The 18,673-nt window shown below is 43.1% G+C and overlaps 1 protein-coding gene across 2 annotated transcripts in view; it reads left to right on the forward strand.

Annotated features, from left to right (window-relative positions):
- The window catches only part of LOC126469967 (uncharacterized), a 552,724-nt gene that overhangs the window by 357,494 nt on the left and 176,557 nt on the right, over positions 1 to 18,673 (forward strand). For both annotated transcript variants that reach the window (XM_050097392.1, XM_050097391.1), the window contains exon 3: positions 11,218 to 11,325. In XM_050097392.1, coding sequence (XP_049953349.1) covers positions 11,218 to 11,325 — 108 coding nt within the window. The remainder of the gene's footprint in view (positions 1 to 11,217; positions 11,326 to 18,673) is intronic.

An 18,673-nucleotide genomic window follows, 5' to 3' on the forward strand; every position in this document is an offset into this window, starting at 1 on the left:
TTTTTTAACGATTTCCACGCCATTCGTATTTTTGTTTATTCTTTGAGAACTCATTCGCTTATTTATTTCGACTGACTTAAGTACTCGAATTCTTCAACTGGGTCAATAACATTATTGCCAGTCTTCGCTGTATTCATTTCAGAGTGCTGATTATTTCGTTTTGTATACTTTGCTGTTGAGTTTTTCCATTTCTTGTTGAAGTTTCTGTACAGGTAAAGTAAATTCAAACGTTATCCGGAACTCGAAGATGCGTAAGATGGACCGATAATTATTCTTTCTTCATAACACTATAGTGATTCAGAAGATTCTTCATAGTTCACAGAAAATATATGGATCTCGTATCTGCAGCCGGATCACGTTGCGCAAATCTCACAATATTTCTTAAAGGCAGCTGTTCGATACCATCAGGTTACTACTGGCCACGTCACGGTTTTTAAAAGCTGCCTCCAAGAAATATTATGAGATTTACATAACGACATCCGGTGGCAGAGCCTGAAAAGTCACGTCATAAAAAACAGTTTTGAAGAAAGAGAAGTCACTTTCTTCATTTCTGAATTTTCTATTATCTCTTAATGTACTGCAGTTGACGTTACATCACTTACATGAAGTGATATTTGTAGACCCATTCTTTGGTTCTCAGTGGTCTCAGAAGCGATTTTATCGAAACATTAATTTATTTTTTTCCTATAACATCGTTCATAACTTGAAGATGACCCTTTAACCCACACCCACTTTTAAAATCAGCTTGTTCTTTAGCAGTAAAAACTTAATAAAAGAAATATGTGTGAAATCTTATGGGACTTAACTGCTAAGGTCATCAGTCCCTAAGCTTACACACTACTTAACGTAAATTATCCTAAGGACAAACACACACACCCATGCCCGAGGGAGGACTCGAGCCTCCGCCGGGACCAGCCGTACAGTCCATGACTGCAGTGCCCTAGACTGCTCGGCTAATCCCGCGCGGCAAAGCTTAATATTTTCCTCTTTTTAATTAGAGCAATTACAGTTTTTTTAAAATAAGCTTCAGAATCATCTTTTACAAGGGCATTCTGTACGTAATTCCGAAAGTTTCGCTTGCAACACTTGCATTTGTACTTTTATCACGTCTATTTTTACGTCTTTACTGCTTAATTTTTTATGTTGTTCTATGTCTATAACAGTTTTATGAACTTCATCTGCAAATATTTCTGAAACATGTTCGTCCTCGCAATCTATTACTACGTTTGTGCTTCTCTGGGTGAACTACGCAGAAACAAAGAATTTTTCGAAAATCTATTCCTTGTTGGCCGTTATGGTGCCATTCAAAGGCCTGATCGATCGGAGGTGATGCCTACCCAACGTAAGGAGCTATTTTGTTTCTCTTACTATTTTTTTATCATCGCGAAAAAATAAAGAGAGTAAGTCGTTATGTTTGGAATCTACAGTCTACAAATGCCTTTGTGAGAAGATACTGTTTATCTTCCTTTTCAGCAGCTATTGCACAGCGAGGAGCAACTGCTGACGCTTTTAGTCCGTACGGTTGGTTTAGGTGTGAAGACGGTAGCGGTACCGCCAAATAACAGCGACTCGTTAAAAACGTAATCTAGGAAAGCAAACTTTAAGCAACAGAGCTGTTAGAGGGCTGCCAATATTTTCCAAGCCACCGCAAATCTGTTTAGTCCTCTCACGTACACTTGTTTCGAAGAATCGACCAAGTAGTGAATGCATGGGATTTCGAAATGATGGTTTTATTCTCATTCTATCGCCGCACCGTTAAAAAACTCACCAGTCTAAGAGAAACAAAAACAGACAAGGGTATGTAGCTAACTCATAGATTTTTATTTCATATTCGTGTACAGATGCTTCGCTGATCTACTCTTACTCTTAAATTCTTTGAGTTTATCCATAATCTATGCGGTGAACAGTTGAATATCGGATTACTTTCAGGTTCTCTGACGGCTTGCAAAACAACAGCGTTACTTGCCGAACATGAACTGCAGAAAAATTAAAACAGAATTGTACGCATGCTCTGCGAAATTAACCAAATTATAGTGAACATGTCGAACACAACGGGTAATTGCACTAGGATATAGGATGAAATGAGCCTGTATTTACCAATCACGGAAACCCTGAACGATGTTACAGACGCTCTATACTAGTATGGTGCTCGCTATGCCGGTTCTCATTTTCTAGTATTCTTTAGTAGTTACTGTCTTTTGTTTCTTCAGCTATAACTTGTACGGCAGAGAATGTTTGTAAACGGAAGAATTTCGATACTGACAGTTTCATTAGACACCGTGCACTGATTCAAAAACCACACAATTCTTTTTTTACTATGAACATGGCTGGAAATGTTGACAGAAAAGGAAATATAATTGTTCTCTTTACTGTGAAACGTGCGTACCAGAATACAATGATTGTGTCACAGTTGCGATCAGCGCTATCGAAAAGAAGTAACGACAAACGAATATGACATCGTCACACAGGGCTTTTAAGGTAATTTGTCGAAACATGTACATTAATTTAGTTGTGAAATACTGCAAGGCTAGCTGAGAACACCCCCTTCAAAACGACCGTTTATTTCTGTAGGACAGATACAACGTGGATTGTTGCTGCTCCTTGATTTTTCAGACTGAATGCTGTAGCCACAACACTATTATTTTCCAATAATTTTACTAGACTGTAAACAGGCATCGACAGAAAAAGAGCCCGCATCTCGTGGTCGTGCGGTAGCGTTCTCGCTTCCCATGCCCGGGTTCCCGGGTTCGATTCCCGGCGGGGTCAGGGATTTTCTCTGCCTCGTGCTGTCCTTAGGTTAGTTAGGTTTAAGTAGTTCTAAGTTCTAGGGGACTGATGACCATGGATGTTAAGTCCCATAGTGCTCAGAGCCATTTGAACCATTTTGAACAAAATAGGAACTTGTGTGAAAACATTTCGCATCATTCGCGGATCTGATAACATGCTAGTACTTGCTTTCGGCTTATGGATGAAACAATCCACTGTACGTTCTGGAATCTCAGATGTTATAATAATGGGGTACAATTTTTTACAGAATTTTTACGTTTCCATCAATAGACATTGTTTCTAAGATGGTGAATCAAACAGAAATGTCTCCCGTGTCATAAAAATTTAATAATGAACGTATAACAGCGGAATTAGTACAGACCATAGCCTGAACTGTCCTTTTCACAACACTACCGTTCAAAATCACCACGGATCTGTACACATTTGCGCTATCGTCGAACCCAAGAAACAAAACCTGTTTGGAGAAATTCAAGGTTTTGGTTCTTGACCCCTGTTTTAACCTCATCCAAGTCATTGAATATGTAACCACCTAGGTTATCTTTCATAGGTCCAAACAGAAGTCATACGGGGCAAAATCATGACTTTAAGGTGTATGGGGCACCAGTGATCAGCCCCTTTTTTCAGTCGCTTTGGTTGTGAAAAATGAGGTACGGGGGCGTGCACTGACGTGATGGCATGGTCCCCTCGTTCTTATTGTCTCCTTAAGTTTGGTTACATAAACTTCGCTGTTGATGGGGAACTCTAACGGGTCCTTTCCCTCGAATCTTTTCCTCAACGCGTCCTCAATTGGCATCTGTGACAGATGCCGGCTGTCCGCTGCGCGGTTTATCTGGATTTCCATTTCTTCGTTACCAAACTTTTTCAGCCAACGCCACACATTGCTGATGTCTGTTACAGCGTACACTTACGCTTGCTTCATGAATGATGTTAAAACCGCTTTAAAAACATGGCTCAAGAAGCAAAACCCTGAATGGTTCCAAACTGGTTTTTATGCGTGTTTTCAGTGCGAGGCCCACGAGAAAGACAGGCCGCGACGCGTACGTCCCGAAGGTACGCTTGAACTCATTCGCTCGCTCAGCTCAGCAGACAAAATACATTTTTAAACTGCTACCTCGCAGCTGGGCGTGTATGTACTAATCAGAATGACATCTTCTACTGGAATCTGCTATTATGAAGCCTTACTGATTAACAGTACTACAACAAAATTTAATTTAAGATCAGTACTCGATATACATGGTAGAAGGCTTGTTTATAGCATTTAGTCTCTTCTGTTTAACAGTCCTAATTTCATACAAGAAGTGGTGCCTTATGCCACTGATAATCATTTTGGCATAATTTTAATTTTATTGTACCCCAATACAGCCGTAACAAATTATAAGTAGGCCTATGGACTTCCGATCATTGTATGACTAGTAACAGTAAGACCCCATAATAGCGGATTCCAGTAGAAGATGGAATTCTCGTTTGTACTTACACACCTAGTTACGAATTAACAGGTACTGAAACGTGGTTTGTTTGCTGAGTTGAGCGAGCGAGCTCAGATATGCCTTCGTGACGTAAGCGCCGCGGCCTGTTTCTCTCATAACCTCGGTGTAGTGATGGCGCAAAAATGTAAAAATCCACGATGACTAAGCTGAACGGTAATTTTGAGTATAGGACACTTCAGGCTATCATCTGTACTATTTCCCGCAGTTATATGTTCATTATTCAATTTTTTATGACACAGAAGGCATTATGTTTTGATCCATCCGCTCGTGCTACGGCGCGTGACAGACATAATCCTCTGGTAAACTGAGGAAGTTTGGAGCCTTCGATACCTGCATTATTTACTGGAAAGTACAGAGCTGTGTAGTCATCAGTTAGCAGATTTACTTTTGTACAACACACAAGATTGTAAAGAGGTGATAGAGGAAAATTTTCATTTCACTTTTCACTCAAGTGACCAGCATAAAAAACGGGAAATGAGTGCTCATATTCGTAATAAAGTGCTGTAATTAACCTAATACTTCGTCCACCTCAGTAGCTCTGCAATCAGCGCGGCAGATTCCTAACCGAAGGGGCTCGGGTTCGATTGCCTGCCGTGTCGCAGATTTTCTCCGCTCGGGGACTGGGCGTTGTGTTGTACTTACGTTCGTACCGTCGCAACTGTCAAGAAAATCGTCTCCATTACGCTATCGTATCTTCTTTAAATTACTGAGATAGCTGAGTAGATACGACCCGATAGCCAATAAAAGAGAAATATATAAACTTTCTTCGCGATCCCTGTATGGGCCATAATAATCTTCATGTCGTTAAACACCGCAACTTACAGAAATTTTAATGGTTAATGAAAACAATCTCAGCTGTACTATCGCAAGTTTATTGAGCTACGATTTTCATTCTTAGAACTTCTTCAGGTTACCGAGTTATGATATAATAGGCCTGACAGGCGTGTATAATGTTAAAGATGAAATTCAGAAACAATGATCACAAACATTCTGCCGACCTCCTGCAGGAAGTATGTCGAGCAGTCACGGCAATCTGTGTTCAATAAACGTCATCTGTGGGTGTTCCATCGAGCGTCAAAGAAAACGTATTGACGGTAAGTTTTCGCAAAATTATCTGTCTGACGCACACATTTTTTGAACTAACACCTGAGTATCCGCGCTACCCACAGATCTACACATTCAATATCGCGAGCTAATTGAACCTGATACATATCTAACTACGGCAGTAACCCAAAATATATCCTATAATACCCAAATCGTTTTGTAAGCAAGTTCGTTCGTAGACAAATTGCGGTTTGTCAGTACCACGACTGATTTGAAGGTTGCCGCTCGCTTCACTAACAATCGAAATTTGGTTTATGCGAAAAATCTGAGATTATAGCTAGCGTTATGAGCCAGTACATATACACAGGATAGTTGTTAATTGCAGCACTTAAATACTATCCTGATCCGTATTCGACGTAGCTTCTCTGTCTGCTGTCTCTATATCTAGCGCAAACCTTCTTTACAACTCGTTTTACCTATATACACCAAACAAATATCGAGGGACTGTTAAGTACCCGTATAAAAGAAAGGAAGGAAAGTTTCATTGACACTGAAATTAGTTGGTAAAGGATGAGGAAGGGCATAGGACGTAGTGTTGTTGAATTAACCAAACCTGAAACTATTTAGAGGAACAATGTAAATGCATTGTAATGATATGTTTTTTACTCATTGCTACTGTGGCTCATTTTCAAACGGTACCTAAATATAATCAAGCTATTACTAACACCAGGATATGTGTGTGTGTGTGTGTGTGTGTGTGTGTGTGTGTGTGTGTAATATTTGATTGTATTATAATTTTTTACTTACGTAATAAGATCGTAAATGCTATTTTTCAAATATGATATATTTTATTTTGTTATATTTGAGCATGTTTGTTACATTATCGATCTTTGGATCAAAGGTATGGTTTGCGATTGAATTTCCATCTTTGATGAAAATCGATTTGTATCGTGCGTAAAATTTAGGACTGTCTTTTGTTCAAAAACAAAAGACAACAAATGTAGTAGCTGAGCATCAAGTGAAAGTATCGAAGAAAACTTTATACGAGGGCATGTCGAAAAGTAATGCTTCCGAATTTTTTATGTGAGACCTCTTAAAGCTTTTTAAACAAAAGTTATTCACATTGTAAATCTTAATTCTTCATTTTTACATGTTTGGTCACCCTGGTGACGAACGCATTTCTCCCAACGAGCGACCAGTTTGTTGATACCGTCATTATAGATGGTTTGACTTTGTTGAGGGAGCCACAACCTTACCTCTGCTTGCACCGCTTCATCGCTATTTAAATTTTGAAAACAGATACAAATCGGTTGGGGCCAAGTCGGGACTGTATGTAAGATAATCGATGACAGTGAACACAAGGCGCCGGACTGCTGCGGATGTCACAGCCCTCGTGTGTGGTCTGGAATTGTCATGCTCAAATAGAGGATTCTCCAAGTGTGGACGATCTCTTCGAATTCGAAACTCGATTACGGTAAGCTGTTTCTCAAGCACCGACATAGTTATATTACACATCGCCTTGCTACACGCTACAATTCGGAGCCCTCCAAGAGCAGAGGATTGCAACTTGTGTCAGCGTAACAGGAAAGTCGACAGAGTGAAATGCATGGCATGTAATACCCGAACCGACAGTGAGAACAGAATAAAAAAAATCGGATGTCTTACTTTTCAGCAGGCCCTCGTAGGAGCAGCGAAGATTTTCCAGTTGATTAGATTCCTAGAAACCAGTTCATGCGCGTCCAGTCAGTTTAGGCAGATCCGAGTGACGATCCGATTCATATTAATGAAAAACAACGATCATGTGTCGTGGTTCGAAAGGATGTCAAGTCACTATCAAGGGAAGAAAAAAGAAGGAAAACTGGGTTTAAGGTCGACATGGAGGTCATTAGAGGGGGAGCACAAGCTCGGATGGTGTCAAAGATGCAGAAAGAAATCGGCCGTGTTCTTTCAAAGGAACCATCCCGGCATTTGCCTGGAGCGATTTAGGGAAATCACGAAAAATCTAACTCTGGATGGCCGGACGCGGATTTGAATCGTCGTCCTCCCGAATGCAATTCCAGTGTGGTAACCACTACACCACCTCGTGTGGTCACTGGCAAGGCGAGTGTGCTGTTGTAAAATGATTAATGTAATCCACCGTCTGCTAAATCTTACCAAAGACGGACTGGATATTTGTGAAATTTTATCTGTATAACACGTTTCCATAGATAAACAATTTGAGAAAAATCGGAACATTCATTCAGCTGATCTCTATTTTGTAACGGCTTTAACCCTGACATGTTTTACTCTAGCGATGAAGTCACAAGTCGCCAAGCGGTGGACAGTGACGCTGTTGGCCTTGTCCTCGCCTGCCTCGTAATAAAGTGACTCCTTCCTGGTGGTCGATGCGCGCCACGGCAGATGTTCCACCGTTTACATCTACATCTACATCTACATCTAAACTCCAGAAGACACTTTATGGTGTGTGACGGAGGATAGTTATTGTACCACGGCCACCTCCCCCCTTTCCTGTTACACTCGTAAATGGTGAGCGGGAAAAACGATTGTTGGTAACAATCCGTATGAGCTCGAATGTCTCTAATTTTACCTTCATGGTCTTTGCGTGGGATTTTCTTATGACGAAGCAATATCTTCTTGAAAAGTCCGCTCACGGAATTTTAACTGTAAACCACACCGTGATGCTCAACGCCTCTCTTGTAACGTCTGCCACTGGAGTTGGGTGAGCATCTCCGTTACTCCCTTGCTGTTGCTTAACTAACCTGCATGGAAATGCTCTGTTTTCTACTTTACATACCCTTTCTGGTACGGATCCCAGGCTGACAAGCAATATTCAGGTATCTGTTGAACGAGACTCCCGTAAGCTACCTCCTTTTAGGGTGGATTACGCTTTCTAAGGAGAACCTTCCAATCAATCTCAGTTTCGCATCTGCCTTTCCTGCAATTCGTTCTGTGTGGTCGATCCTCTTTAAATCGCTCAGTAGGCGTACTTCCTGATGTATAATGGATGTCACTGCTATGGTGCTATCGTACAATAGGGGTATTTCCGATTAACTGTACGCAATACTTTACGTATGTTATAATGAAGATCAACTGCCAATCACTGCAGTAAGCCCAAATCCCCTGGAGATCTTTCTGCATTTCGCTGCAATTTTCTAGTGTTGCTACTTTTCTGTATACAACAGAATCATTCACGAAAACCACCATGGAAATTCCGACGTAATCCACTGGGTCGTTTATATATACTGTCGAGAGCAATGGTCCCGAACTCTAAAGATTTCTCTCCGTTAAGAATAATGTTTTGTGTTCTATTTGATAGGAACTCTTCATTTCAATAACAAATCTAATCTTTTAACCTGTACACTCGTATTTTGTTCACTAAGCGACAGTGCAGAACCATAATGAACGCCTGCTGGAGGTCAAGCAGCGCGTCGTCAACCAGGGCGCTGGTATCTGCTGCCCTCTGGGCCTCATGAATGAATAAAGCGAGCTGAGTTTCAGACTGTTGATTCGTACAGAAGAGATTTCCGGTCTCCAGAAAGGACGTAATACACGAGCACAAAACGTGTTCTAGAATTCTACAATAGACTGACGTCACTGAAATAGGCATATAGTTCTCTGCGTCTGAGAGACGACCCTTTCTGAAAACGGGAATGACCTGCCACTTTTTTTCCCAATCATTAGGAGAGCTTCGCTCCTCAAGGAACTCTCGGTAAACTGCTGCTAGAAGAGGAGTATGTTCTTTCGCATACTCTGTACAGAATCTTATCGGTATCCCATCATGCCCCTTTGCATTTCCTCCTTCGAGGATTCCTCTACGTGCCCATTGCTGTTGATCCACACCTGTCCACTACAAAATAATAGACAACTGAGTTCAGCGTCTATCCGGAGCAACAGTCTGTCACATTGGGTTTGTAACTGGTTTCTTGTAAACATTATAATTTGTTATCTTCAGTGCGAATCACGCTAACACTGACCACCTCGAGTTAAGTTGACTTATAGAACAGAAGGAGTAGATGAGAAGTCTAAAGTCTCGTCGAATACATGTGCACTAAATACAGAACAGCTTCTCAGGTGGACAAGTGGGGCAGGAAACCGACAGTTGTGTACTCAAAGGAAACAACCCAGCATCAATCTATAGTGATTTAGCGAAATCATGGGAAACATAAATCAGAATGGCCGGACGAGGATTTGAATTATGGCCCTCTCGAATAAGAGCCGCCTGTATGAACCACTCCGTCACCTCCCTCTGTAAATTTATCTAATGACACATGTAGATGAAAGATGTATTTAATACCAAGTAGAAGTGAAAATAGAAAATTACTTGGAATAAATCTGTATAGGGACCATTCTATACAGGCCGGCCGGAGTGGCCGAGCGGTTCTAGGCCCTACAGTCTGAAAACGCGCGACCGCTGCGGTCGCAGGTTCGAATCCTGCCTCGGGCATGGATGTGTATGATGTCCTTAGGTTAGTTAGGTTCAAGTAGTTCTAAGTTCTAGGGGACTGATGACCTCAGAAGTTAAGTCCCATAGTGCTCAGAGCCATTTGAACCATTCTTTACATCCGTTTTTCCGCAAAGAATTTGTTGAGTGAATCAAGTATTTCCTGAACTTTATTAGGCTATCGTAGTGCATCTTGCTGTTAACGTAACATTAAATACTATCAACCTGACTGTAGTTTTTAATGCAATATTAGGAAACATGAAAATGTAGTTGTCGCGGTCTTCAGTCCGAAGACTGGTTTGAAGCATAACAGTATGCTGTTCTATCCTATGCAGGTCTCTTCATCTTCGAATAACCACTGCAACCTACATTTATTTGAACCTGCTTGCTGTATTCATCCCTTGGTCTCCTCTACAGTTTTCACTCTCCACATTTCCTTTCATTAACAAACTGACGATTCTGTCAAGCCACATGATGGGTTCTATCAACCAATCCCTTCTTCTAGTCAGGTTGTGCCTTCTTTTTTCCCAGTTCGATTCAATATCTCCTCATTAACTGGTTCAACTGGCTCTGAGCACTATGGGACTCAACTGCTGAGGTCATAAGTCCCCTAGAACGTAGAACTACTTAAACCTAACTAACCTAAGGACATCACAAACATCCATGCTCGAGGCAGGATTCGAACCTGCGACCGTAGCGGTCGCGCGGTTCCAGACTGTAGCGCCTAGAACCGCTCGGCCACACCGGCCGGCTATCTCCTCATTAGTTACTCTATCTACTCATCTAATCTCCAGCATTTATCTGTGGCACCACGTTTCATACGTCTTCTTGTCTAACGATACAAGGTATCCCATCAGAAAAGACTTCCTAACACTTGAATTTATGTTCAATATCAACAAATTCCTCTTTTTGACAAATGATTTTCATGTTATAGCCAGTCTTCATTTTATATCTTGTCTACTTAGGCTAGCTTCAGTTATATTGCCGTCCGAATAGAAAAACTCCTGGTACTACCTTTAATGTCTCATTTCCTTCATCATCGCTTGACTTAATTCGACTACATTCCGTTAACTTTGTTTCATTTTCGTTTATGTTCATCTTATAATCTCTTTGCAAGACAGTATCCATTCCATTCAACTGATTTTCTAAGTCTTTACCTGTCTCTCACAGACTGACAATGCCATGAGCAAACCACAAAGTTTAGATTTCTTCTTCTTGATCTTCAATTACTCCTCGACATTTATCGTTGGTTTCGCGTTCAGTGTACAGATTGAATAACATCGAGGATTGGCTAAAAACGTGCTTCATTTACTTCTCAAGCAGTTTCCCTTTCATAAAAAACACTTAGCACCTTTAATGGACTTTACTTCTGAAATGGTCTTGACGGGCAGTAAGCGATATTCTGTTTCAAACCAGTGTCAGATACTGATCCCGTGCTTGGTTTTCTTTGTGTTCCAGATGAGTACACCAAGATAACGACGCCGCGGCAGGATGTGCTGTTCAAGAAGGGCTACTTGGGCCGCGCCCGGCCAGCCCCAGAGGTCGCCGAAGACGCCGCCGCCAAAGGTAAGTGTGCTTTTTCCAGGCTTTACTTATCTGCAGTAAAACAAGAGCGCGCTCCTCTGCATTCACGGGCGGTCTGTTTTAAGATATATGGGCTCCTTTTTCAAACCCCTTTGAGTAAAGGTACCTTCTTTCTATCCCTGTCGTCGCACCCTCAAGACGTGGTTTCCATTACAACCAATAACAAGAGCTCCCATACCTACTAACAGCCGCGAGACAATGTTTACAGGATTTTCTGCGCACTCTACTAGAAGGCTGCAATTTCTTGACTACCAGAAAATATTAATTTCCCGAACTTTCTATCGGACCTTCATAGCCGCCGGCTGATTCTACTTTTACTCAGGACCACTCTACAGTCTCGTAAAACAAGAAGAGAAGTCCTATAGTAACAATTAATATAAAAAAGTCTGTCCAGTTATGAATAAAGGAATCGAATTATCTAATATTTCAAGATGTTACTCGCCACAACTTGTATTTAATTACTGGCGTTATACTTAGAAGTTTTAGGCATTTATCATAATTTCAGTTACAATATGTACGAAAAATGTTCACAATTTCGATTTTTCTCTTTAAAAAGCAGCAGAAACTAATATGAGGGGCGATCAAAAAGTTTCCGTTAGAGAGCGTTACTGCGGCGAATGTACACTGAAGGGCCACAGCAACTGGTGTAGGCATGCGTATTCAAATACAGGCAGAATACGGCGCTGCCGTCGGCAACGCCTGTGTGAGACCATAAGTATCTGGCGCAGTTGTTAGATCGGTTACTGCTGTTACAATGCCAGGTTATCAAGATTTAAGTGAGTTTGAACGTGGTGCTCCAATCGACGCACGAGCGATGGGGCGCAGCATCTCTGAGGGAGCGATGAAGTGGGTATTTTCCCGTACGACCATTTCACGAGTGTGCCGAGAATATCAGGAATCCGGTTAAACATCAAATCTCTGACATCGCTGCGGACGGAAAAAGATTCTACAAGAACGGGACCAGCGACGACTGAAGAGAATAGTTAAACGTGGCAGAAGTGCTACCCTTCCGCAAATTGACGAAGATGTCAGTGCTGGGCTATCAACAAGCGTCAGCGTGCGAACCATTCAACGAAACATCATCGATATGGGCTTTCGGAGCCGCAGGCCCACTCGTGTACCCTTGATGACTGCACGACACGAAGCCTTAGGCCCCCCTGAGCCCGTCAACACCCACACTGGACTGTTAATGCCAGGAAACATGTTACCAGGCCTCACGAGACTCGTTTCAGATTTTATCGAGCGGATGGACGTGTACAGGTATGGTGACAACCTCATGAACCCATCGACCCTGCATGTCAGCAGGGGACTGTTCAAGCTTGTGGAGGCTCTGTAATGGTGTGGGGCGTGTGCAGTTGGAGTGATATGGGACCCCTGATCGTCTAGATACGGCTGTGACAGGTGACACGTACGAAAGTATGCTGTCTGAACACCTGCATCCATACATGTCCATTGTGCATTCCGACGGACTTGGGCAATTCCAGCAGGAAAATGCGACACCCCACACTTCCAGAATTACTACAGAGTGTCTCCAGGAACACTCCTCTTCGTTTAAGTACTTCCGCTGGCCACCGAAGTCCCCAGACATGAACGTTGTTGAGTATATCTGTAATGCCTTGCAACGTGCTGTTGAGAAGAGAACTCCACCCCCTCGTACTCTTACGGATTTATGGACAGCCCTGCAGGATTCATGGTGCCATTTCCCTCCAGCAGTTCTTCAGACATTAGTCTAGTCCATGCCACATCGTGTTGCGGCACTTCTGCATGCTCGTTGGGGCACTACACGATATTAGGCTGGTGTTACCAATTTCTTTGGCTCTTCGGTGTACAATGTAGCGCGACTCCGATGCGGGTATATAAGCATCGACATGTAGAAAAGGAATTAGTGTGGCATTCGTGTCTTCCCTACTCAGTCCTTTTAGTAGACCTGCTGCACCTTCTAAGTGTTCTGCCAATGAATTGCAGTCTTTGGTTTGCTGTGCCCATAACATTATCTATGTGATCGTTCCAATTTAGGTTGTTTGTAATTGCAATCCCTAAGTATTTAGTTGAATTTACAGCCTTCGGATTTGTATGACTTATCACGTAATCGAAATTTAGTGGATTTCTTTCAGTACTCACGTGAATAACTTCACACTTTTCTTTATTCAGGGTAAACTCCCACTTTTCGCATCATACATATATCTTATCTAAACCATTTTGCAAATCGTTTTGGTCATCTGACGACTTTAGAAGACGGTAAATGACAGCATCACCTGCAAACAATCTAAGACGGCTACTAAGATTGTCTCCTATATCGTTAATATAAAAACCAGGAACAATAGAGGGCCTATAACACTTCCTTGGGAAACGCCGGATATTACTTCTGTTTTAATCGATAACTTCCGTCTATTACTACGAATTGTGACCTTTCTGACAGGAAATCACGAATCCAGTCGCACAACTGAGGCGATACTCCATAGGCACGCAGTTTGGTTAGAAGACGCTTGTGAGGAACGGTGTCGAAAGCCTTCTGGAAATCTAAAAATATGGAATCAATTTGACATGCTCAACATGCTGTACAGTAACGTAAATTTCGTTACGTGATATACATCCTGCTGTAGTTTTAATGGCTAACTGTGTATACGTCGCCACCAGTGTTCTCGTCTGAGGAAGCGTAATGTCAGCAGAACATTCACTGTTGCTTTTGTTGCCTAAGTGAACTGAGACGACTTCTGTCTATAGTGATGAAATTGTGTTTGAGTCGTATTTGTAGTTTCCATCTGATGGACGATAATGTAGGACCTCGCAGGGCCGGCCTGGTGGACGAATAACTGCAGTATGAAGGCACTGAGCGCCTAGAGTGGCGAACTAACTGTTTGCACTCACAAGCGACCGAATATCCGCCCGAAGACATCCGTCCGCATCACCGCCTCAGTCGACCACCGTTGACACCCAGAGAGCGGTTATCTAGCAAGGGGGACGTAATGCCGTATAGCCAGATCTGTAGTAAGGGGAGCTGCTGTGTATTTCCGTACGAGAGAACCACGTTATGTATGCGACAGGAAGAGGCACGCCATACACGCCAAGTGTCACAAATGTTTTTTTTTCCTGGTATACCTCGTATCTGCACCATTGTGTCTCATTTCTCACTGTTAAAGGGTGACTTTTACGGTAGAAATTATCACCGCGTTTCATACTGCTTTACAGATTTAGAAGATTCCTCAGTTATAGACATGAGTCCTCTAAGGATATTGTCTCTTAGCTCAGCGGTTAGTAGTGAATTCACTAGTGCCGCGTTTAAGCTTTGTTGTAATCTATATTTTACTTTTACGTGAATTTTATGGTACTTCAATTTCTTCTTCCAAATCATATGCTAAGTAAACATCGGGCATTTGCATTATTTATATATGATAATACCTACGCATTTCATGGTAGGTTTCTTTAGTGGTAAGAATTGATTTACAATAGTTACAAAATGCCACGGCGACCTAATTTTTTATCTCCCATATTCCATCGACCATCGTCCATCGTTGATAGTTGATTATCTGAGGCCGTGAGTAGAATTTACGAACATGTCGCATTTAGGTACTAAGTCTGGATTTACCAGAGTAATATAATATAGATAGACTGTTACAGGAATTCAATTTGTGCCGTAAAAACATTGAGATTCTTGGCACATGAAATAATTGAATATTATTTATAGTAAGCAAACGAGGCTGCGGTTATACACGACATAGATCTCTTCACATGTCTGTAGTAAACACAAGCAGCAGCATTTACGCTAATTAAGCATTATGTTATGATTGCTAACATTATAACTTCCTGGTTTACCTCTGTGGTCGGAAACAAGTGCAATCAGTCGCGGCATAGCTTTTTGAAATTCTAAGTACATGGCCGAACGCAAACATGGCCTGACGCCCACGCACATGCCACATTATCCATGTGCATTACGAAAAGCTTGTTAGGGCTGATGATTGATGACAAACCTTGTGTGTGGGACATGATAGAAAATAGACGAATTTGGAATTCGTTGGAAAACGTCATGTATGGTGACGTGGCAGTTGTGTGTCACACAGCTGCGGCCTATGTCTATCCCGCGCTGTATGTGTAGAGTAGCTATTAGACTGGAAAACGGAGTAGCCAGACTCGACTAGGGACGTGCTGTCATCTCACCAGGCAGCTCATTTTTTTATATTTTAAGATCTAATTATGATGCTTCTCAAACCACGGCATTTGTAACTGAAGATACATTTGGTAAATACACTCCTGGAAATTGAAATAAGAACACCGTGAATTCATTGTCCCAGGAAGGGGAAACTTTATTGACACATTCCTGGGGTCAGATACATCACATGATCACACTGACAGAACCACAGGCACATAGACACAGACAACAGAGCATGCACAATGTCGGCACTAGTACAGTGTATATCCACCTTTCGCAGCAATGCAGGCTGCTATTCTCCCATGGAGACGATCGTAGAGATGCTGGATGTAGTCCTGTGGAACGGCTTGCCATGCCATTTCCACCTGGCGCCTCAGTTGGACCAGCGTTCGTGCTGGACGTGCAGACCGCGTGAGACGACGCTTCATCCAGTCCCAAACATGCTCAATGGGGGACAGATCCGGAGATCTTGCTGGCCAGGGTAGTTAACTTACACCTTCCAGAGCACGTTGGGTGGCACGGGATACATGCGGACGTGCATTGTCCTGTTGGAACAGCAAGTTCCCTTGCCGGTCTAGGAATGGTAGAACGATGGGTTCGATGACGGTTTGGATGTACCATGCACTATTCAGTGTCCCCTCGACGATCACCAGTGGTGTACGGCCAGTGTAGGAGATCGCTCCCCACACCATGATGCCGGGTGTTGGCCCTGTGTGCCTCGGTCGTATGCAGTCCTGATTGTGGCGCTCACCTGCACGGCGCCAAACACGCATACGACCATCATTGGCACCAAGGCAGAAGCGACTCTCATCGCTGAAGACGACACGTCTCCATTCGTCCCTCCATTCACGCCTGTCGCGACACCACTGGAGGCGGGGTGCACGATGTTGGGGAGTGAGCGGAAGACGGCCTAACGGTGTGCGGGACCGTAGCCCAGCTTCATGGAGACGGTTGCGAATGGTCCTCGCCGATACCCCAGGAGCAACAGTGTCCCTAATTTGCTGGGAAGTGGCGGTGCGGTCCCCTACGGCACTGCGTAGGATCCTACGGTCTTGGCGTGCATCCGTGCGTCGCTGCGGTCCGGTCCCAGGTCGACGGGCACGTGCACCTTCCGCCGACCACTGGCGACAACATCGATGTACTGTGGAGACCTCACGCCCCACGTGTTGAGCAATTCGGCGGTACGTCCACCCGGCCTCCCGCATGCCCACTATACGCCCTCGCTCAAAGTCCGTCAACTGCACATACGGTTCACGTCCACGCTGTCGCGGCATGCTACCAGTGTTAAAGACTGCGATGGAGCTCCGTATGCCACGGCAAACTGGCTGACACTGACGGCGGCGGTGCACAAATGCTGCGCAGCTAGCGCCATTCGACGGCCAACACCGCGGTTCCTGGTGTGTCCGCTGTGCCGTGCGTGTGATCATTGCTTGTACAGCCCTCTCGCAGTGTCCGGAGCAAGTATGGTGGGTCTGACACACCGGTGTCAATGTGTTCTTTTTTCCATTTCCAGGAGTGTAAATGGTACACGAGAAGGATATCTGTTGCGGAGCCTTAAACCTTTTCCAGTATTGTAGTATGGCGATTGTGTCACAGACTGACACTTATTTTGCTTTACAAAATGGTCGTGAATGATTCGTGGACGACCAATACCTCATTCTTCAGTAGCTGTCTCACGATAATTAGTATTTTTAGAAAGATAGTATTGACCATATGAACATCCCACGAGGTTCAGCGTTTCTAGGATACGCATTTATAGTTGCCGTAATGTCGCAATCTGACGTTAGTCGTAGCTCAAAGATTTATAGATCATCAGCTTTACCTATTTTCTACATATCGATTAACTCATGATGGTGTTACTGTCGCCTGTAACACACTTTTCACCTTCGTCACGAGCCTTCCATGTGGCCTGGGACGCTCATTCCCACAACACATAGGTGGTGATAATGTTACGCGTACTTAATGTAGGGTGCAAAACGTAAGGACGAAAGTAATTTTCGCATGGTGTCTCACTGCCAAGTAACATAGCTTGATGGAACTTGGACCATACATAGAAAGAGCTATTACAGTACAGTACAGAAGATAACAAGGAATATGTAGTGAGAGGAACAGAGCTGACACTTTTATTCACAGAAAATAATTACACTGAAATCACAGTGATTTATAATGGTCCCCTGGACATTGTTAAATTCGGGACATGGTTTTTCATCGGATGAGTGATCACTACGCACAGCTACTCATTTTATGCAACGTGCTCCCATGGTGGCCACAACGTTGGTAAGGATTTCTTTTGGTAGGGCGCTGTTTGACAGTCGTTGGTGCATGTAGACCTGTTGCAATACCTCTGTCCAACGCACCCCACACGTGCTCGATACAACTTAGGTCGGGCGAACTGGCAGGCCAATCCATTTGCTTAATATTCTCTTGTTCCAAGAGCTGCTCCCCCTGCGTCGTTCGATGCGGTCGCGCGTTGTCATTCATAAAAATGAAGTCACACCCGAATGCACCCTTCAAATTACTCACCTGGCAAAGGAGTACAGTGTCACAATTACACTGCCTGGCGAGTGAACCGTGTTCAATAATTTGAAGGCAGTACGTCCATGCAACATTATGCCTTCCCACACCGTAATATCTGGACCACCAACATGAGATGTTAAACAATGCTGGACCCCTCATACGGCAAGAAGCGAGAACACATAATGTGTCTAGGAACATTGTCGAACATGATCGTTTTGGTGGTCCAGGCTTTATGGTGGGGGTGACAATGTTGCCTGCACATACCGAACTCCAAATCTTTGAACAAGGTTCACTCTCCAGTCACAATTTGTGTGACTCTGTACTCCTTCTCCATGTGCGTCATTTCTACCACAAATAACAGTATTTACATGTGTGGTGTGCGTACTGTAAGACCTTCGGTACACACACCATCAGATTGTTTGACTTGTCGCTCTAACGAAGTAGGCGAGTGTCAGCAATATGTCTCGTGGTCTTATCGTGGCGTGTTTATCTTCTGCCGTTAGGTCAGACGATAGAAATGCCACTTGCACGCTTAGAGTAGCAGATTGACGGTGACCAACTTTAAACAGAACTTGATTAATTTTCACACAATTTATTAAAATAATAACAAGCATAAAATTTCTTAACTTGGATCTGGATGCTATTTACAATTGACAATCTGAAGTT

The sequence above is a fragment of the Schistocerca serialis genome, chromosome 3 (assembly GCF_023864345.2).
Source record: "Schistocerca serialis cubense isolate TAMUIC-IGC-003099 chromosome 3, iqSchSeri2.2, whole genome shotgun sequence".
NCBI classification, from domain to species: Eukaryota; Metazoa; Arthropoda; class Insecta; order Orthoptera; family Acrididae; genus Schistocerca; species Schistocerca serialis.